The sequence below is a fragment of the Bombus impatiens genome, unplaced genomic scaffold (assembly GCF_000188095.3).
Source record: "Bombus impatiens unplaced genomic scaffold, BIMP_2.2 scf_0217, whole genome shotgun sequence".
NCBI lineage: Eukaryota > Metazoa > Arthropoda > Insecta > Hymenoptera > Apidae > Bombus > Bombus impatiens.
Window position 1 is genome coordinate 495,600 of NT_176636.1, and position 23,504 is coordinate 519,103.

The window sequence follows — 23,504 nt, forward strand, 5'->3', positions numbered from 1 at the left end:
TCTCTTGCACTCAACGCGAGAGACGAGACGCGCGATCATCGTGGAATCCAACTTCGATAATAAATTTCGATGCATCATTCCGCGTCAACGCTTTCCGCTCGCCCCGAAATCAGACGTCTGTCGCGATATTCTTCTTGCACGAGACGCACCACGCCGCGCTTTTTATTCGCTTATCCGTTTCTGCGTTCTTGGGACGCTCGCGTCTCATTTATTACGTTTCGATTAACGAACGACTTTCAATTTTCTCGCACACCGATTTTCTATTTTCTGATTTCTTATGGTTGCACGGTTCGCCAAACCGGGGGTGGTTTTTCTGTGAGCAAGTAATTCTATACGGTATATAGTAATTGGACGATTCGATCGTAACGATGATCGTGATATCGTAATGAACGTATTTTGCGACGAGCTTTCACGATCGACGCTCGATATTTTATTCTGGAAATTGTTAAATCGTCGGAGGATTGCGAACGAAAATGTCGTACGTTACGTGCGACGCGTAACACGACGGGGAAAAGGACAAGGAAAAGAAATTATTACTTTGTTGTAGATAGAGGAAACAAGGCTATGCGATCGACTAAAAATAACGGTATACACAAATTACAGTTACAGTCAAGTAAGAAATATCGAGCCAAGAGTTGCCAAACTATTAACGCGTCTGCGATACTGTACGACAGTCGTAACTGTCTATATCACGGATCTTATAACGTCGACTAAATACATCTACAATGGCAATGGAGAAGAATTAACGATTAATTAATGTAATACTAAATCCGTTTATATTCGTTCGTAAAAACAAAACGTTTGCATTTGACACACGATCTAGAAACTTTTGCACGGTACTGTGCACGATGATACACTGTTCTATATTTTATCTTGCAGTACGATGTCTGAATTATGCTAGAACATTTCAAAGAACTGTCAAAGGAGCCGTAAATATTACGAATGACTACGAATATTATGTAGAAGCGCATTTACGAGGAGTACGACCGAATAATAATCGTCGCGATAAATTAACCGCTAATTAATTCGTGCTTAGCTTACAGACGAACGTGAAAAATTATCACGCGTATAGACGATGATATACGTAGAATTTATTAGATACAATTACGGTTGCTTCTCGTATCGATTTTAAAATGCAATCGTACGTATAATCGATATATACGGACTTGGAAAAAAGACTTAGTCCAGAAGGTTACTTGTATCGTGGCGATTATGAAATCTCTTCTTGAAACTTGGTACGACGGACTCGACAACTAGGATGCACGATATCGCCTTTCAATCGAAGAATAATGATATTCCAATGTTCTAGAATATTATCAGATTTCTATACCGTTTCGTTCTCCATATTCTATCCATTGTAGTTGTCCGATACGGTACGACTAGATGCAGCATAGACGATAGTACAGCGTACGTAGGATACAGAAATTTATTTATATTAGAAGATATCCGCAAACGTACAAGCGTAGGTATAGATTGTTCCTGTTTCGTCGTTGCAAGTCAAATAACATTATTTTTATGAAAGAAGCGACAGCGTTGACAGCAAGTTTATACGAATCTCCTCGCTATTGTCAATACCGTGCCACATGAACTTAACCATAGGCTGTAATTTACCTTATCGTTTGATAAGTGCAACTACAATGTGCTATCTATCATGCACCGGTGTACACGATAAAAAGCGTACTCGCGGTCTACGATATGACCTCTTTCTCCCAATAGCAGGTTGAAATAGTGACTGAAACCTATCGAATTGATAAACAGAGCCCTTAATGCTCGTACAAAGCTTCGGCAAACGCCGTTTCTTCTTTCTCCAAGTACTTTCTACAACTAGACGCTTATAACGTGACTTTACGCGTGTAACAGTTTGTTGGCGCGCGTGTGGCGGATGTTAAGTGGTCGATGAAAATGCAAAACTGTAATAGAAAAGCGTAAATAGATGCGATTCCCGATATAGATGTAGCTATCGTTCGCGAACTTACGCCCGAAATGTTGTTTAAGCGGAGTCGCTTCGACGCTTTTCGCGTGTATCTCTGTATTTGAATATAAAGTAAAAAGAAAAAAACAGAGTATAAAAGTAGAGCGATAGAAATACGTTTCTTTATCTATATATATGTATATACCGAAGCCGAAACTTGTTGCGAAAATCTGTTTCTGTCGGTTGTAACTTCGAGTCGTTCGATATTTCCCGTTTCTATAAAAAGAAGCGAAAGGTCAGAAATCCCATCGAACTTCCTTGTTCAATAAAACAACGTATCCGAACCGTGGTTTTGAAGAGGTAGTTGTGGTTTTGGGAGGAAAAGGAAGAAGACGGAGCGGAGCAACAACGATCATCGTTAAAATCGTGTATACGATTAGAAAGAGGGAGAAAAAATATGGCGAACGACGGCGATACCGCGAGTTTTACGACGAGAACGAGGCGTCTTACTTGGCTTCCGACTTCACGAAATTTTACTCGAAAACCGGTAAAAACACGGAGCCCCTGCGAACGTTTCCCAACCGGTTGGAAAATAAGAAGAACATCCGTACCGTACACGATAGCACGGATAAACTTACAGATGAGCTTTCTCTCTTTTTGCTCTATCCACGCGCGTACAGCCAGATGTAAATGCGCGCGGTAAAGGGTTGAGATTTACGGCCACCCTGAAACGTTTCGACCGTGTGCGTGGATAAGGATTTAAGAGAGAGAAAAGGAGCGATCCGGCCGTGAAAATATATACGTAAATATACGGTACTACGCGAAACTCTTACGCCAGCTATGTCATTCCCGTTATTACGCCAACTAAATATGTACATATATTTTTTTAAGCAACGTTCAGCGCGTTCTGTTAATTGGACAGGAATCTTTCAGACGTTACTTTCGTCCTACGTTCTACGTTGATTCGAAGATTTATCGCGCGTCTCTCGAACACGTCTTGCAATCTATTCCCATCGATTTTTAATTAACTTTAATCTCGGCACATGCCGAAATTCGAGCGAACGTATCTGGCAACAAATCGAAAAGGCGCATTAAGCCTCGTTAAGTTGGGAAAATCGAACGCAACAGCGCCACGCGAAACGTATAATTATCTTTGTGGTTCGCGAGTCACGATAATCGCACCAAGTACAAAGTAATTTGACAAACGAGCTGACTTCCAGACTCGGCAAAAATCGATCATTTCTACCGGATCTTGGCTTTACAACGGCGTATACACGCATGAGACTCGCGACCACCATGAAGATCCCGAGGAGGCTGCGGATAAGGTCAGGACGCGGAGTCTGGAACAAGCAGGGGCGAGGGGAAGCGGGAAGAGGACAGGAGTCGCGGAGGTAGAGGCAAGGGCAAGTTCGGTCAGGATCAAAGAGATTCGAAAGAGAAGAGAGTGTCGGCGGCGTCCCATTAGCTCCCAGAGACGACAAGCAGCTCGTATCTTCGAGAACTGGCCGTGCACCGATACACCGATGCACCGAACGTTGCAGCGACGTGTTTCTCTCTCTCTCTTTCTCTTTCTCTTTCTCTCTCCTTCTCTTCTGTCTCTTATAAATATGTTCGAATTTACGATGCTTCTTGCGATGACGAATTTACTATAATGTTTGCTATTTACTCGTTACGTTAATGTTCCACGCGAGTGACGGATGCGGCGAATTTTCTTTTCACAGATTTTTTGTATTTTTCCTCGTCGATATGTAATTGTTTCGTTTGCAACGTGAATTCCGCTGCATGTCGATCAGCTTTATTAGAATTTGTAAATGGTACGATAAAGTCTCAGATAGACGTTTCACGTACACGTACACGTAAAAACCTGATAGGAAAAACGTCTAGTAACGAAAATAATAGAACGTCGTTTATGATTCTCAACTGCTTGCAAAGCGACTTGGCCCCAAGTTTGTTCGAAGATCGTAGAAACGCTCGTTACCGTAAAGTTAACGATCAATGAACGATTTGGCCATTTCGAAGATCGTTTTGCTTCACGTCGTTGTTCGTCGTTGATATCGCGAAGAATTCGAAATACGTATAACGAAATCGGCTAATTACGCGCAATCGCACGGTGTCGTGGCGGATGATCGGAAAATCGATAATCGAAAGCGACGAAACGTCGTGTCATCCGAGGTTTAACGACAAAACACGCGGCACGTATTGCTCAATATACGCACTGCCGGGGTTGTGGTAAGACTTTAAATTCGAATCGAACGATCTCTGCGATGTTTCAGCAAACTCAACCAGTAAGACGGAAACTTTTGGCGTGTTTTCCAAGTCTTATCGACCAACTCGTTAAGAAAGTAAATAAAGAGCTTGTCAATTAAGTGCTGCAAAGCGCAGCACCGAAACTCGTCTATGGGAAAACTAATATCGTATTTCGAACAAGTTTATAACGTATGCGATGATAACGAATGCTTAATCGAATCTAGCGGACCCGGGTCGAGTCTGCCCGTAAAATATTCTTCCCCTCAATTTCTTATTTAGATCTCGACTCGAGAGAAATCGAACTGTGCTACAAATATCATAACACGCATAATGCGTATCGATGCGATGCAAATCGTGGTGACATGTTTATCAGATATAATAATGTCTCTCTCTCTTCTCTCTCATTTCCTGATTTTCTAGCTATTTTAACACAGTCGCCTATACTTCCAGATAGGAAATTGTATTTTTACGTTTCTAAATTATTTTTAAATTATCCATATTCGAAAGTGTATCTTCCCTCGGCGTTACGAAACCACAATGTAGGTATTATAAATCAAAGCGGATTGATTGGCGGCAAAATGGGTTCTGCGAGACGAAAGAAAAATAATAACGATAAGCGGGATAGGACGGAGAAGGAAAAAAGGACAAAGACGAGAGAAGCTGGGATTTTAGAGTAGCTTGCTACTGGTAGAATGTGGGTGGCGAATCATCGTCGGCTTTAAGGTCACGCACGGCTACCTCGTATATTTCTGTTTACCTCGTTCATCTTGCTATTACAATTATTTCAACGATAACATCCCCTCTGTTCAAAAGTAATTCTTGTTCCTTATTTTTTAAAAGTCATACGTATATCACGTAAAGACTTGAAAGTTCAAAGCGCAAATAGCCAAAGTCATCGACGAAATTGAATCGTTCTATTTAATTATTTATCAGCTTTCTTACGAGCCGATTCTCCTGCTCGTCTAATGGACACATTAACGTGTTAACCAAGTTTTATTGCCGACTAGCACCGCCGCTACAGCGATATTTCATTAGTGAAAGTCGATAAACCCTCGCTTTCTATCATCTATTTTAAGTTTTCGAGACATCTTCGCACCGATGATAAATCAACGCATCCGCGTGTCCACGGTTTCGTTATTTTAACTTTACAACGACGTTTTCGACGCACGTCCGAACCAGTCACGATCCAGACGCATTCTGTTTTATAGAATCTGTACTTCCGAGAACCGCGTACGCGTGTAGAACGATGGATAACCCCTTGACGGTAGGACGATGGGAGCCGCATAAAAAATCCTGAATTTAGAACAGGTAGATAAGACGGTGAAGAGGGGTACGAAAATAAGAAGGCACATAAATAGAATAAGAGGACCGGACACAAGAGTGACGCCAGCAAAGATAGAGGGGAAAAGGGAAAAAAGAAGAGGGCAAAGTATCTTAGGGGCAGCGTTTCGGTGTGAAAGAACAAAAGAAAAGGAATACGACTAGAAATATTTCGTTAGGTATATCTACTCGAAATCCGACCATCGAATGTCATAATGCGCTCTATGCACGATGCTTTCTCGACAAAGCATCGATGTAATTTCTCTAGCGTAGGACATTGTCACGAAATAACAAACACGTGCGTACTTTTGTTTGGCAGAGAGGACAGATCGTTTGGAAATAATTAATCCTCGAAAAGAATGGAAATTGATTTTGTTATTTCCTAAACAAGCGCGGCAACGAAAGGAAACGCGCGAAGATTTTGATTTATTTCATACGTGCAACGCGACATATGTTTCGTTATTACAGCGATTTATCACAGTTTCAACTTGCAAATTTCTTTCAAATTTATATGTAGAATTTGTCACGGAATATTGAATTTATTCCTATATACGGTATAACCTTTCGATCGTTAACGAACGTTTTACTTGCGAAAAATGTCGCGCAGTTGCTTATGCGCCCAGGGAACTTCTCGCGTATTTCTAAAGTATCTCGATTGGCGATTGTCTTTGAAAGAAGTGTCAGAGTAGACGAAATTTGTATTCTTTTCGATATACCTATTTTAAACTGGTAGAAAGTTTGGAATAAAGTCGGTAAGAAGCAGGAAACTTTGAATAATTCAGCTTATCTACTTAATCACGGACAAACGCATACATTTACGGTTGATTTAAACCGGTGAATAGTGCATTTGACACATGGCTCTCGCGTCGTATTTTTCGCAATTCTATACATATACATTAATTCTAATTGGCTCGTTAGCTTTTGCGGGGAATCGTGTATTTTGGAAGTAACGTATCATTGATATATACGTTCCGAGCAACTACGTAATTTTATGGTAATCGACGTACGTTGAACGTGGAATTTCTCAAAATTCGTTATCGCGGTTCGACGATTGCCACGACCTTTCGAGAAATTCCTCTCGACGATTCTAGATTCGAACAAAAAGCGAAGAATCAAATTAACATTAACATAGGCAAATTTTACAAGCCACGAGTTACAAATTACGAACCAGTCGACCGTTCTATTCGGTGTAAAATCGTAAGAACCATCCATGCGACGAAAGTAGATTATCGCGTGAAAGGGCCTATGCCATATTACGGAGGAAGAACAAGGTACCTTTTTTTTACTTTACAAGGTACTTTTTTTAACGACGCGTCTAAATCACGCGGAACATCGAAGACAGAGCTAACATCGACGATAACTAAATACACGTGGTATATCAATAGCGTAATAATCATAACTAAACTACGACGTATTTACATAAAACGGTCGGACAGCTTCCAGTACTGGAAATACGGATGCCCTTTTCTAAAGTCGAGTCGTCACTTTCGGTTTCACGATACGAACAGCCGGTATATCCTCTTATTCGAGATGTACCGACGTTGCTATTTAAATATCCGTGAGCGCGACACAGCGACACGTTCGGTGCTCGGAGCAGAGCACCGCATCGGTTCGAAAGCAGATCTATGATAATCAGTTTGGAGATTCCGTCCGAGTAACAAGAAGATCTCCGAGCGGGTGGACAAGGCATTCCTCGTCGAAAGTCGAAAAATTCGTGAAGGGTTGAGAGTGTCGGATGAGAAGTACATCGGGGCAAGATGGAAACGCGGAGAAAGGACGGGGAGGGGAGCCAGGAACAAGCAGATACGTTAGAGAGTAGCGGTTGCAGCTTTACAGAAGGACGAGGAAAAGAAAACGGCGCGGCGCCGTGGACTGTGTCGAGGATGTCTGGTTGGCAGTTCAGAGGCGCCGACCCGGTGTCCCACGGCGTTCGTTTGGTATTTCATTAACACCTCCGCTAATTATTTCCCTTTTTTTGTGCGGCCTGGCCGGTTTCGTAGCAGGATCGGGAATGCACCTTACAAGTCGCGAGTCCGGACTCCGGATACCTCCAGCCTCGACTCCGGATACGGTATATGCTCGTGATCGTGCTCGTGCGCGCGTAAAATGCGTTCGTTCAATATCATTTTTAAACCAACTATCCGAAGTAACGATAAGACCGGATTCTCGGACGCATCGCCTTTTCGATTATCTTGTACAGCTAGTTTCATCCACGATAATACCTTCTTTCGATTTACCGTTAAATATGCCGTTTTTCGATTCGAGCATCGCCACACGCTCTTCCCATCGATCAACGTTTCGTCGTATATTCTGGCAAACGTATTCCGATCGAATACTAACGAGAAATATTAACGGGAGGAAGGGTACGTTTCGATAACTAGGCATCGCGATCGAACGCACGCGTCGACGTATTCCGCGATCCGCATTTCACAACGGAAAACTGGAAGATAAGATCGTTTTTAAAGAAATCATCGACATTCGTAGTCTTCGCCACGAAAAATCTGGAATCGCTTAGAACGAGCGTGGAACCGTGATCGCGTGTTCCCGTGTCCGCGAGTCACCTTTACTCGAAACGATTCGCTGGAATAATAAGCTAGCCAGAGTCAGGATAACGATAACGTCCACGAAGGAACGTGGACGCGGCGTCGCGACGGAGCAACGAGCTGCTGCACGCAAACCAGGCGCCTGCCATATCCGACGAGGCCAATACGGCACACCGTAGCCGCCACTAAATTTAGGATGTATGCTTAAATGAACGAAAGGTCGTCCTTAGATATCCCCGGGACCGAAATTTATGTAGGTGTTGTTGGTGGCTTTTATCAGTCCGACTGGCATTCCTTTGCATCCACCCGGCGCCCCGGTGTCGGCCGAGAGCAGGTTCTAATTCGTGTGACTGTGACTCGGTTCCTCGAATCGGCTCCCATCCGGCCTGGCTGCTCGCTCGCTCGTTCGCTCGCTCGCTCGCGGAAAGGCCGCACGAAAAACCCGTATTTATACTTTGACGCGTCGACTTGCCAAATTATTCCCTGTTATCTGAGTTCGAGGCTGTACTTCGATTTGTTCGAGAAACCGCGCGGATAATGTTTGCCTGGCCTGGCCTTACGCCATTGCGGCTGCGACTCTGCGATTTACGCGACGGATCCTCCCCGAGGGACGCGAGTTTTACCTCTCCGTGATCCTTCTGCAGCCACTAATGCGATTCGTCCGTTATCTTTCGCCACGGAAATTTCGTGGAATCGCTTGACGAGTGCTGTCGTCGATGGTTGGTGCGCTGGGATTTCGCTGCAAACGCGTGAATTTTTTACGTTGGTGCGTTCGGTGAATGGGACAAGACGAGGAAGCACGGCGAAGCGTAAAAGTTTGAAAAACTGCCGCGTAAATTTTTCGTACGCGAGAGTTACGTTCTGTCCCCGGCAAACAATTTCCGAAAGTCGATCGTTTATCGATATGTAGCGGCACACGAGCAGAGGATAATTTACATCATATTGTTGTTTTGTCTCGTAGTACCAAGATCGTTAGGATACGCGTAATGTAATGATAAATTTGAAATCTCCGACATTCCCCCGACCAGTAAAAATAAACAGACGCAACCGAAAAGAATTCAGTATATACACTGTCTAGCGAATACGTTTGCGAGAGCGTCTCATGACGTTACTTATTTATTTATATTTATTTAATTATTCCAAATATATTTGACGGGTTGCAACAGCAATTTCTCGTTACCCATTTGCCAATCCTCCACGAATCCTCCAAAGATATTTGGTAAACCGTCTTTTTTTTTTTTAACAATCTCGTTTCTCGTATGTAGGAAATTGTTGCGCGTAATGTACGAACCGGAAATAAATTACCGAGCGTTTCAGAACATCGAGTCGAACATTCCTGAACAAGTCAATTTGGAACGGAATACATTACGTTAAAGGCGAAATTCTCCAATTGTATTTCTCTCGTTTTATTCGCCGCTCGTCGCATAAAATAAGAACAAGGGAAATAAACACACCGGTACAAATTTTCTTGTCAATATTTATAAGCGCGACGTGGGTGGACCGACGCCGACGTGATTCCTATCCGTTCGAGAACCGATCCTAATCGTTTCATGTTCCGACTGCACTTTATCCCCTCCACTTCCTCGTATGCCGGCACTCTAACAGTGCATAATAGTACACCTGACTTGTTAGCCAACGGAACGAAGGAGCGGCAATTTTTCCAACTTTCATTTCCTTCGATCGATCTTGCAACGATAGGAATATCTTCGAAAAATCGACTTTTATCTAGGATAGGTCTCTTATGGTTCTTACTTTAAAAGTTCGAGTCGATGGAAATAAAAACTCAGGCACCAATCTTTCCGATCCTACGAAGTTTTGGCGAAAATTTAACGAAATCTCGCGATACGGTAACATAATCGACGCGATTGGTTGCGAAAACATCGACCCCAAGGATAGATTTCAAATTTTTACGAGTAGGATAGTTTACAGCCGCTGATAGCCCAGAAAAATGAATAAAAGAAACTGATAAAGTAATTTTTATTGAACACCGAGATTAAGCAGGTTCTTACGTTCTCTTCCTAAACGATCACTAGTCGCACGTATCTACAGATGTATCTTATTCCAATACGATACAGTAATCCGTCATAAAATTATGATATTTTAATGATCCGAGTTCCGAAGTATTTTATGGCGCATAAAATCAAGCAGGTAAAACCACGATGATTTTAAACGCGGCTCGGTTACGTACTTTTGCAGTAAGAAAATTACGACTATTCGAAAGGTTCTTTTGGTTATAATTCATCGAAGGTAACGAGACACGAGGAAGAAAGTAGCGAAGATCAAAATACCAACGACTAGTTCAGTTTCCAACGTAATATAAATATTTTCCCGCCGCGTCTAAATCCATCAGAAAATCACATTTAACGTTAAAAAATCAAATTGTTCGCTTCCGTGGATGAAATACTAGCCGTACGTAAACCGAATGCTCGCTCTATGTTTGGAAACCTACTACCAAACTAACGTACGCGCCTACTTACGTACGATATCTACGTACCACTTACCTACATATCCTTTCGAATATTCTTAAAGTTGCCGTTATGATTTGCATTCTGTGCCCGCTCGGAGCAACTTCCAGACTCGTTCCATCTCGTGAAAAAATGCAACCTCGGAGAGAGCACAGATGGTTTTCGTGCAAACGCACAAACCGGCGAAGCGAAGCATTCGTCGCTCGACGAAGGAAGATAGCGAAAAGACGCGCGAAGAAATTTATTCAAAGGTCGGAGGTAGGGGGGACGAAAATTTGCCAAAGCCGGCATCTTGTTCGATCGGTCGAAAGCACCCAACAAATTACCGAGCTACATGCTCGGCAGCGATACCAAATGACATTCGTGGCCGAATGTTGGTCGCGTCTCGTTCCGCGTGATTACACAGTAGTATCCACGAGCGTAAGGGTCGGCTTCCTAATTCTCCCTACGAAATTAGCTATCCTGACAAGGCGCAGACCTTGACGATGGCTCATCGACCGGTATCCCGACACGGTTTTACAGCTTATGGTCATCGGCGGGCCATTTGCCTGTTTTTGAGAGAACGATGTCCAGAAGGCCTGACGAGACTCCCGCCAGCCGCGACCTTCTTTGCTGCTGCCATTGTAAACCGAGCTTTCCGGGCCCGAACGCCGGCGCCAGGCTCCGGGTTTACGACACGCAATCGATTTGGTCCTGTCATTAGTTGCTTTTAACGAGCACGGACCATCGTCCTTCCGTTTCATTTCCTTTCCTTTTCTCGTACATCGCACGTAGATAAGAGGCTATGACTTGGCTTGCTTTTCTTCCCTTCGTTCGCTGTTGACTCGATGAAATTTCCAGTCGACAATTTCCAAGATTTTACTAAAAACCTGGGAAGAACGAGCGGCGAGATCTGCCACGTTCGCTTCTTCTTCTCGCCGAGAAAGATTATTCGACGTTGCGCCACGTGTTTCGAAAAGATCGAGCAAAAACGTACGAAGTATAAGTTGTAGAGAAGTCGAACGCGAAGTTGAAGAAGTTGACGCGATCGTTCGCAAACGACTATCGCCGACTGTTAATTCGATAGAATTGAAAAGCTGTACATACGAGTACCCTTTACCCTTCTTAATGTTTCCTAATATTTCCAAATTATATGGATATTGACGGAAGTGTGTATATCCCGGGATTATTGGAATAACAGAACGATGAAATCGCTGGCTCGTTCACATAATCTTCGATATGGAAAAAAACGACATTTCTCGATTTGTAGTGTCTAATCGTTTTGTACACAGAGTTATCGATAATCGGAGACATCCTTCGCGTATTACGAATGCCGTGGAGAAATCGGTGCTTTCGGCAGATCAAAGACGCACCGCTTCCAAGGAAAAAGTATTTCCAGTATCGGACGCTCGATAACATCGCTGTTATCAGGTTGACGAATTGACTGACTGTCCGATAAGTGACAAGAATCTCATCCTCGACTTAGATCAGACGTCACGATTAATTCTCTGTTTTTTCTTTTTCTCTTTTTTTTCGAACAGACAAGTACGTACTTTGGGTAGAGTCAAAGTTTCGGCTGGTTTCTCATTTATGTCCAATCATCGCTCGATTTGACGTAATAGATTGAACTTTGGAAGTATCATACGACGTACTATTTCCTCGATATACTGTTCCTAACGAATATTTGTGGATTCGATTTGTTAATTTACGAATGGGGGGGGAGTGGGATTTTAATTAGGCGATTTTTCTGTTTTACGCGACAGGAAAATACAACGCGAAATGCATATTATTATTGCTAAAGAACTGCCAGAGCCAACGACAGTGCTAACAAATTAAATGTTAAATCGAACGTGTATATGAAGATAATACGATACTCTTATATTTCGTTTTAGATTTGTCAGTAAAACGGTGCCAGTTTCTTTCTACTTCAAATCTTATCGTAAGTGTTCTTAATCAATCGTTTGGAGATTATTCTTAGATCATCGAAGCAAATCGACTATTTTATACGTACACGCTGATGTATCTCATTAAAATGAACGTTACTCGCAGATACGCGAGTATTTCTGAATTTTCAACGAATAGAAATATTCTTATTTTCTCGTTACACTCTGCTTGATTTCTTTATTCCCATCGATATTATACATTTTCCATTGACAAAGAATTACGTTATCGAGATAATAAAAGTTGATGTGCACACAGAGCGAAAAAAGATCTCTGTTTCGTTTCTCCGAGCAACCGATTTCTCGAATTAGCACGAAGGAAATCCGATTTTCACGAAAAATAATGGATTTCGAAATCGCACGACGAACACAGATTATCGCGTTGTTCGCCAGATTTCATCGCTCTGGCAGACGGTTTAATTCGATATAGACGCGATGACGTCGAAAAAAGACTCGATTATCCCGAAGGTTTATCATCGCGTCAATGAAGTAGAAAATTTGAACAGGTTCGATGTTTAAAGCGTTTCTAACATCGAACGAAGGAGGAATTAAAATAGCATAGCGTACGATAATATTTCTATTTCGTTTTGCTTTTATTTCGCGGTACTACTCCAACGTAACACGTCGCCACTTCGTTGTATTTAAATTTTGCAGAATTATTTAACGGAGAATTAGCGTTTTCCATTTCGAAATCTACCTTTCTTCTTTCTCGTTACGATCGACTCTTCCAACAGGAGGCATCGTGCCAAACGTACGTTAGACATGTTCCAACGTATCGCTAGGAGTCACGATCGCCGTCACACGCGTCTTTTATTTCCTTTTTACAACGACTTCTCACTTTTTTTAACAACATTTTTTTATCGATAGTTTCGAGCAAAGGTGTAATTTGTTCTCACGGACTTTATGCGCAACGTGCGATAAAACGAAAGTACCTTCTGCCGTAAAACGAACGTCGACCTGATCAACGATTTTCAGAGCAGGAATTTCGAACAGGCCAAGAAACATTTTTATCCAGAGCGATTTTGTAGCTACGCGGTTATTCGTCGGAGTTGACAAACTCGCAGGATGGGAACGACGAAACGAGTTACTTTGTACGCGGCGGGGCGATGACTCCACGTGAAAAAATAAGGAAAAAGCTTGGTACAACGTTTCGTTCGTTTGATGCTTGATGTTTTTGAGAAAATCCACCTTGAAGATTCGACGAGTGTATTTCAATTTGCCTAGTTCCGGACTGAACAAGAGCAAATAATCGACGGGGGTTTGAACCAGGTTCGGAGATCAGCGAAAAACGTGAAACAGAATTTGTCCGCAAGACGTTTTGGAAATGTATCATACGCGCGTACAAGACCAACTCGCGATTAAACGCGTTTAAACTTTACTTCCTCGAGAACGAAGCCTCAAATTTTATTTCACGTCCTTTGCCTTATTTCCTTGTACAACCTCCTGCTGTAGTATTCGTAGTAATCGTTTACTCAGCTGTAGTATTTAACCGATTCCAAGTATACTTGACAAATGTCCAAACTCGATCTGCTCGGAAGAGCAGGCGAAGAGTCAGGCGAAAAGCTTCTATTCCATATTTGCAATTTGTTTGTTCGCGTATGATCACCCCCTTGTCCGCTTGTACTACGATTATCGCCCCACCCTGTATCACAGATAGCTATATGTATACACAGTGTGGCTAACAAGTGTAAACGAAGCGTAGAGCAAAAGTATAAAAAGATACGAGAAGATAAAATAGAGAAAAGTGGGATAAAATATGTATCGAGAAGGAGAGTGACAAAGGGTGGCAAGTACGACTCGTCGATGCGTCGTTCGCTATTTAGAGAACGGCAGCGAGTCAGAGGGACGTCGGTCGTTCCGGTGAAACGAGGCGAAGGCATTGATTAACATTAAAAGCAAGGGCTCCTAGAGAGACACTGATAGATGTCTACGTACGCCGATAGAAAAAAGAGCCGGGCCTAATTCAATTGCAGGCCGCCGTTCCGCAAACACTCATGATAATTCAATCAAGCTCACCCCATCCAGCTATTTCTATTCCTCCCTTTGGACCGGCCCCATACGACCAAGGACCCTGGGCCAGAACGTTGCAGAGGGTGGAAACGGCTTATAATCTCCGTACGAGAACATCTGCACTCTAATCGGCTGATGATTTCCACCTAAACCTTCGTCTATCCTTTTCTAAGCACTGGCCGCGCTCCGTGACACGCACGGTGCCCTTCGTCGGTATATCACGCGGTCGTCTACGAACATTTCCATCGGAGTGTTCGTTTCCGGAGTGTTCCATCGTTTCACGCGGATTTTATCGTTTCTACGATTTGTGCAATTGTTTGTTAATCGCAATTGTTTTTTTAAATGATTCCTGAGAATTACTCGGAATGGTCTGTTCGACAACGAGCATCAGCCGGCAGTGGCCGCGATTTCTTTATTTAGAAGACGAGATCTTCTTCTTGCGTGGACAAATTTAAACGCAATGTCAATTTCGCGCATTCAATGTCGCCTGTTTATATTCACTCGTAAGACTGTCGCAGCGCTATGATATATCGTTCGAAGATTGTACGACGAGAAACCTTTTCTGTAGTTCCACGACTATTCGGTGAAGACGATACGCGTCCGCAGCCGCGCTTTCTTCGCATCGCAGCTTTACATTTCGACGAAATAACAATACGGAAACGATCATTTTTTGATTATCAGTTTATATTTATAGCAACGACTATGTGGTAATCGTTATTGTATCATGCAGTGGCACCACGTGACTCTATTTCAACCTTTATAGATACGCTTGTTTACAGTATTGCTGTACTTATCGTCGATATAAACTAGTTTAGTATTATAATTAGAAATCGTTATGTATTTGTACCGTTGATTATTCGTAATTAATTCAAAACTCGGTTTCTTCCAACCGTGCTATTCTACCATAACGTTTTTCGTTGCAGTTTTCTTTTCGAAAGTTCCAGTTTCTACACGTTGCGCGTGTAATTGTACCGACAACGTGAAATAATCTTAACTATAGCTAATTGCATAGCCGAATCACCTTTCTTGGAAAAGGCAAAAGAAACTGAAATATGTTTCGGCCGAGAAATATTCAAATTCTATATAGATACGAAATTTATTCGAAAAACGTCGCATTTTACGTATATGACATTTGTTTCAAAGTTATAAGTAGGTATAAGATTATTTTAACAATGTCACGCGAAGGCTGTGTCATTGGTAATTTGTCGCAACGTCAGTCGATGTAAATTATACGAAAGACTGTTTCGAACAAAGGAAACGATACAAAAGAACGACGGTTTTACGCTTTTTCCCGTATAGTTACGTTTTTTCTTTTTTATATAAATAGACATTCCGAATATTTGCGACTCGATGAACGAAGATAATCAAATCTCGTTTCCGATTAGCGGAAAAAATTCTCTCTACGGTGAACAAAGATGAAACGATTAAAATAATTTTTCTTCCACTTTGACTCGCAAATCTCACGCTATTGAATATGTATTTTTCGAATTTTTATATTCATGACAATTACGTCGTTAACTTATCTAAACGATAAACAATAAATAATGATAGGAAACGAACTACGCGGGAAAGTGTACATAGTATATAATCATCGTGATATGCGTACAATAATAACAAATAGGTACGTACTATTATATGTAATGTATCGTTATTGCCAATATATAGTTCGTTGATGCCAATTGATAGCACATAGTACATCGTTCACACGGAATATGCCGCGACAGTACATTATTTATGTTACGAGCTACGTAATATTACATCACACAGATTCGATATTGACCGATAGTATGCTATTTACAATGCAAAGTACATAGCAAATCTATGAAATACCTATTAGAATATAGCATGATGTTCGCATTTAATGCGAGATAATAGATATACTATTTATACTCTATGCTATATGTAATAACAGATTATTGCGTAGTATGCGCTATTCAGTATTGATACTATACGCTGTACATATATCGATATGTTATTCACACCAGATAATGTACAACATGATACTTGTCATTCTAGATTCTAGAATATGCATTACTCGAGCCAGTCACTACGGTACGCATACCTTACCGAATCTTTTACTTCACCATCAATGTACGTTATAAAAATTTAATTTCGCGTCATTCCTTCGTTTATCAATCTACGTATTATGTGTTTGGTATCGGATGGAAACGAGACAGAGAGAGAGATAAATAAATAGAGAGAAAGAAAAAGAGAGAGAGCAAGAAAGGTAGAACAGAAAGACGGATATTTAAATATTTAAAGTCGACGTCAGGTAAAGTTATACGTGTCGGTGAACGGTAGAGAGATAGAGAAAGGAAGAGAGAGAGAGAGAGAGAGAGAGAGAGGGAGAGAGAGAGAGAGAGATTGAGAGAGAAATCGCAGCATTAATGTCGTGGTAGTTTTCGATGCATGGAATGCCGATACCGCGTAACTTTCAGGGTCTAATCATGCAAATGTATTAACCGCTAATTAAAATTGACGCAAGTTGCGTTCTATTCGGTGACAATCGATCGTCGATTTCTTCCTCTTGGCGTTACGCTAGGCATCTATTCGATAGGACAATTTTCAGACTTCTTTGCGAGCTTTGTTAACGAGATAGAGGCGATTTAACTAAAGAGACGATCGTACGAAAAGTAGTCGTATTAATCGTTGCTAGGTGAAAATGAATATCCTGGAAATCAAATATACTCTTCGTTATTGATGTGTGCTTTGTTTGTACAGTAGTGGAAGTTCACGGATTTGAAATTTGTATTTATTCAATAAATTTGTACGCTTGTAATATATTGTTTAAATATGTTTTAAAGTTAATATTCGTTCACGCTTGCCAAATGCCACGAATATCTTATAAACGTCGTTCGTTACTTTTTCGTAGTACCGCAGAATGCCGAAGAAACGAAAATTCCCAGCGATTTTTAACTTGCAAGCGATAAAGAAAAGTAGAATAATACGAAATAAGTATTCGGTTACTTTATACATCCTAATAATAACCACTTTGCGATCGTCGCAACCGGTGTGTTCAACCGTCTTTTTCGACTATTCGCAGCGCACGAGAGGTTACGTCTAAATCAGACAGCCGCTTCTCCTTCGACATTCCACGATACGCGTTTCGAGATTCCCAGCGTAGAAACTGGGAATTTTAACAGCCGTTGGTCTATAATTTCGGCGACCAGAAAATTGCTTCAAAGATTTATAACGGACGAAGTGCGATTAGAGCAGCTGGTTTCCAGCATTTTGAAAATCGCGTCTCTAGCGAAATCGGTCGAGGTGACAGACCGGATTCGCTTGAGTTTATTTCTGATTGCATCCGTGCGGACCGATTCGGCGGCCGGCTATTCGGCAGTTAAGTAGAAACAAATGAAGTGAATTCAAGGAATTCGAACTAACAATAAGACCGCGGTCTTTCGGGCTGCTCTAAATAGTTATTCGAAATCAAACGCTCCAACCGATCTCCTTTACCTCTACTTTAAAGCCACGTTTCTTCGCCCATCTTTTCCTCCGCATCATCCGACGTTTCTTATCTTTCGCCGTTCAAACTGAAACTAAGGAGGGCAGATGTCCGAAAAACCGACCGCTGGAACGCGTCCACCGTTAAGAAAATCTGCGACACGCCTGGCGCATCGTTCACCGACGCGCGTGAGGTACGCGTTTCACGTACTTGCGTCTCTCGCGTTGTCGAATTTATTTTTCTCCAAATGGAAAAGAGTCGCCGTAAAAGAAAATATCGTACGTCTTGGAGCGTCGATCTCGTTCGAAACGCGCGTTTATTCCACTTGGATAAATTCGAGTAGAAGTTGAACTTATTAGCGCCCATCGACTTATTCATAAACGATGCAACAGCGTTGCCATTACGCGAGATAAACGTCTGGATGTAACGTTCCGCCAGGGTAATTACGATCGATGTACGAGATCTATAATCCTTGGTGAAACACGGAAAATACATGTTAAACAAGCTGGCGTAACACGACGTAACGTCGAAACGGTAGTAAGTTATCGTGGAATCGTTGTTTGCTACTGAATATTCTGCGGCTATGAGATCGTGTTAGCGAATTATCTGATTGGAGGATGCACGTACGGGGTCGAGTTTTGTCGATCGACTCTTTCAGATCTTAAACCGAATCGTTTAAACGCGAATCTGATTTTCTTTTTTCTTTTTTCTTTTTTTTTTTCATCTTTCCTGTCACCGCTACGATTTTACGTCGCGTTACGGTAACGCGAGTCTTCCGTTTTTTAACCAGATATCTCTCGAAAGTTTATCGCGTTTGTATCGTTAGCGGACAACACAGGGAAACGACGCGTTCGCAAATTTTCTGCACTTTGTCCGAATTCTTCGAGAACGTAAGCGTTTCTAGCAGCGCGAATCTTAAGGCCATAAGAAAACAACGAACCATTGTGAAAGTTTCAGACGCGAAGACCACGGTTGACACAGTGGCTGAATTTTTCAACGGCGAGTATAGTATAATCGTTGGTATCTCGGAGAAGAAACCGCGTTCGAGTAGTTAAATCTCGAAGCAGAGCGAATCGTTGGATCGCTAAAACGTGCGCGTAATAGAGGTTCCATTGTGAGCAAAATTAGCGATCGAAACTCTTTGTAACGTTCGTGCAAAAATATTCCGCCGAGCAACGAATCTGCCATTATTTTCAACCGTTATTCACATGCTGTCGCGTTAAGTTACAAATGGTGGAACGATAAAATTTCACAACCCTCGTTACCGTATCACTTTTCGTTATTAAAAATTACAACGCACGAAATTTCCACGGTTTCAATTTCGCGCATGTCACGAAGCTGAAAATTTGCAAATACGAATTATTCAGCAGGATCCCCATTTTATTTCGCGCGTTTCGCTAAATTGTTTTTGTCAAACACGTAAGGCTATTACGCGGACATGACAGCCACGCGAAATCGTAGAAAACACCGGGCCAAGCAAATTTGCGTCGGTGCATATTTTATACATAGCAACATGGGAAACCGGTAATCGGATTGAACGATGCCTGGCCTCGACTCGCATCAAAATTTCCGGAAAATATTCTAATTGATGGATCCCGGTTTCATTCGATATCGCGATATTATCTATACATGGATAAACGGATCGTCGCGTCGCTTCGCCTCGTACAACAACGACAATCACCGTCGATAAAACGCATTTTAATCGAAATAATTCTTCCAGGTTTTCGATCGCTTTCTATCCCGATCGTTTCACCGTGATTTCTCCTCGCCTCTTTTCGTATTCGTCCGAGATCAACGCGATTTACGGTCTTCCTGGTAATATCTCGCCCTCGTTTCAACGAATTCAAACGTTTGCAATTTCTAAATAGACCATCGCCCGTTTTTTCGTATTTGCGCAAACCTTCGTTTCCAGCATTTTTTGTGTCGAGATTATTAGTCGTATGAACAGAGGAACGCGTGGATAAATTGTAAAGTAGACAAAATATTTTAACACAGAAGCGTAAGTACAAGTGGAGGAATATAATTATGAGAGGTGGTCCCGATCCACGCGCTAACAGCGTTACCCTATAACTGAAAGCCCCGAAGCGATCGTCGCCTGTCTACTGCCTATGGTCTGCCTTCGTTCCAGTCTATTGTTTATACGCTGTCGATGACTTCAGCGCTTGAGAAAACTGCAAAGACCAGATGTACAGTTTTCCTAGGGACGGTGACCACTTCGACATTTCGGCTAATTGCAAAGGGTATCGAATCCGTAGCTAGCAAGGCGACCACTGACGTTGCTATTTAAAGTTCAACCACCGACAAGTCCAGCCTCCGCTGTTTCCTTGCCGAATACCGAAACATTCCTCGCGTCGGTACTGCTCCAAAATCGCTGACGATTTTTCCGTGAACGATCAGACTCGAGGGATGGCATCGCAAACGATCGACAACGTAGACGAGCCAGCGTACTATCGCGCTGTCGATTCCACGTTCGTAACTTACGAACGAGAACTATCCAGACGCAAAATCGATTTTCTAAACGTCTTTTCAATTTTCAAAAACACCGGTACTCGTGAAACTAGGAAACACGTCGGAATAGACGGACACGGGATAAAGTTAATCAACCTCGAACGAACATCGAAGGAAATTCGTCGCAGCTCGATGGCAAAGTTTCGAGCGACGCGCCACGCGACGGCCGGTTGCGTTGTGTTTCGTTCGATTCAGCCGTACGCGAATTCGCGATCTGTTTTGACAATTTCTACGTACGCTATTAGCAAAGCGAACCGTCGCTATTTTGCCGGACGAATCGCAACGTTTCCACGACGATGTACGTCATTGAACGGCGACAGGGAAATGTTATTTCGCGAAATAATTTAACAGTATCGCGTTGATAATTCGTTAAGCGCGATCAAAGGGCGTTAAGAATAATCGAAAGCGATACGAAGCTTGTTCTTTTTGCGAATGGAAAACTCGCAGCCAGAACGTAAGCAAGACAGGTAACAGGCTCGTATCGTGACGATTTAGTTCTATCGAATTTGCTCGTCGTAAGCATTGCGCGCGAATAATTTATAAATTCTATTTTATTGGAATTTTACAAAAGTACAAGGAGAATGCAAAGGGAAAATCTTTGACCCGATCTTCGTTACCAAATTACCGTTATGCGACGCATTATTTTCACGTCGTAATGCCCGAAAATGAATAACACGTACCGACTATTTGTTTACCGTTGTATTTTATCCGAAATCTTTGAAACGTCGAACATCGAGGGATTTACTATAAAAAGTTTCAGACGATGGTTACAAACGTTTCTAATTACCGCATAGCTGTTACTTCAACGATACGATTATTACCATGCATTTTAGTCGTTTCAGCGAAGCTACGTATCTATGTAAATATTAGAGAAATCACGATCGATTTAGCGTTTGATGCACCTTCTTATCGTTCCAACGTGTCTTTGAATTCCATTGGTTGTGCTAAAATATCGTTTAGCCGCTTTATTTTTGCAGCGTGACTCGGTTATTTTGCTGTTACAGATTTTCAAAATAGGACGAAGGTTATAATATTAACGTAGATCGAAGGACAATTTCAGAAGCCCCGTTTCAACGAACTATTCAAATCTACCTAGATTTTTCTTTTTCTTTTTTTTCTTTTTTCCTAATTAGTCGACCACGCGAAGACGAAGCGAAGAGCAAATAAAAGGTAAAAATATTCAAACAGTTTGTTGAGATAAAAAATTGCGCAACCTGTGTGTAAATGTATCTGTATAACAAATTTACAGTGATATCGCATCGCGCATTGACCAACGATATTTAAATACATCGAACAGATGGGATTTTTAAAGCTATTTCATTTTTCTACTAATCGTAAATAAATCGCAAGAATCTATGGTGTAATCCGAGCAAATTCTAAAAATACGTTTGATGGTATACGTACTCTGAGAAGTGAGGTCACCGGGCTCGTCCTGTATGTTAACGGGTGAGATTTTCACTGACCTTGGAGGGCCCTGAAGGCTGAGAGGCCCGGGCCCTCCGGCAGCGGCCATCCTCTGCATCGCTGCACCCCCGATTTCCATCGCTCTTCCTGCCCTGCGCACCTCTCTCGACGATTTTCGAGCAATCTTGAGGCCTTCGTGCCAAGTACGACCGTCGGCCGTACTTACTTTTCTATACAGAATTTGACTAAAGTCTCGACCTCGACGTTCGAACCGACTCTCTCTTCCTTCCCGATCAAGTCCACCGAGGGAATCGTCGACTCGCGAAACGAACCGGAAACCACTTCTTTTTTTTTTTTTTTTTTTACAAAGTTACGACATTCGATTCGTTGGTTGAACGACACACGAATTCGTTCGAGAACGAATATTTCCAGTCTGCGCTCGAGTCCAAGGTATTCGGACGAATCGGCTGCGTTCCGACAAAATTCAGTTCAGTTTCTTTCGCTTCTGGCCCGCTTTCACCGATCCAGCAGCGTCGTCCGGTTGGCAATTGCACGTGTCAGTCGCGACAAATATTCGTAGTTTCATTATCGAGCATTTCCACCGGCTATCGACAGAATCCGCCGCGGAACAACCGTAGTAGCTCGTGGAATTCCTGAAATTTCACGTTACTCGCTGTGTCTCGCACTTTGGTTATCGCGCGAATTCCCTCGCAGCCATGTTGGTCGTGGAATTTCGTTTTCACAGCCACTCGTCCACGGAACGAACGAATCGAATCGGGTTTGTACGGTTTCAGCGAGAAGATTCGCATTCGCAGCGATAGCTCACCGGAGCCCACGCCATTTTGCGATCTTCCGGGCGAACGACGTCCTTTGCATCTTACCCTGGTCGATATTTGCCCGCGATTCTCTCGAAAACGATTACTACTACTACCGAGAAGCACAGATGTTATCGGCACAAATTACTTTTCTCGATAAATTCCTTGGGCGTTTGCGGTATCGTCTGACGGGTATTGCGATCTTCGATCCTTCGAACGTGCTTCTGTCACATAAACATTCTGTCACGTAAACGTTCTGTCTCTGCGTAACTCTCTTAACCAGCCGTTGAGACGGAGACGTTGTTCCAATATCGCTACGCGGATCACCGGTCCACGCACCCCGAGACTCTTTACTCCGTCGATTTCGTGCCACGGTAAAGAATCGTTCTTCGTGGACCTACGGTTCGACCGAATCCGAAGTGTCGTTTAGTCGATCTCGTGGAGAAGTCTTCCGGAGCGGAAGGTCGGTTGTGCTATCCCATTAAAGAGAACGACGAGCGTGGTCCGACAGAAAGTGCCGAATGCGCGGCATCCGTCAGAGACGAGAAACGTGGAAAGTGGCACGTGTGTGCAATTATTATTTCCTTATCACTCGCGGCCGACAATGACGGCGTTGATCGTGACGACGAGCAAAAAAAAAAGAAAAATAAAAAGTATATACGCACGAGGGAAAGGGGATGGAAAGGAGAGAGGGAGAGGGCTCGAGGAAGAAAAAGGAGGAGAGAGAGAAAAAAGAGAGAAAGAGAGGACACGTTACACGACGCAACACCAACGAGACTGACGGCGCGGGGCCCTAGGAGGCACTGACTGCCGGTTAGGTTCCTATAGAACCCAACCTAACCAGCCGATGCCCCCACCTTCGAGGTCGACCTTTTCGACCCCACTCCGATTTCAGTCCCACCACTCGATCCGCTCA

General features: G+C 42.7%; 1 protein-coding gene across 1 annotated transcript in view; it reads right to left on the minus strand.

The window, feature by feature from the left end:
* Nucleotides 1-21,912, minus strand: part of LOC100748926 (insulin gene enhancer protein ISL-1) — a 34,917-nt gene extending 13,005 nt beyond the window's left edge. The window contains exon 1 of the mRNA XM_003488094.4: nucleotides 21,774-21,912. Within this exon, the coding sequence (XP_003488142.1) occupies nucleotides 21,774-21,912 (139 nt within the window). The remainder of the gene's footprint in view (nucleotides 1-21,773) is intronic.
* Nucleotides 21,913-23,504: the final 1,592 nt, after the last annotated feature.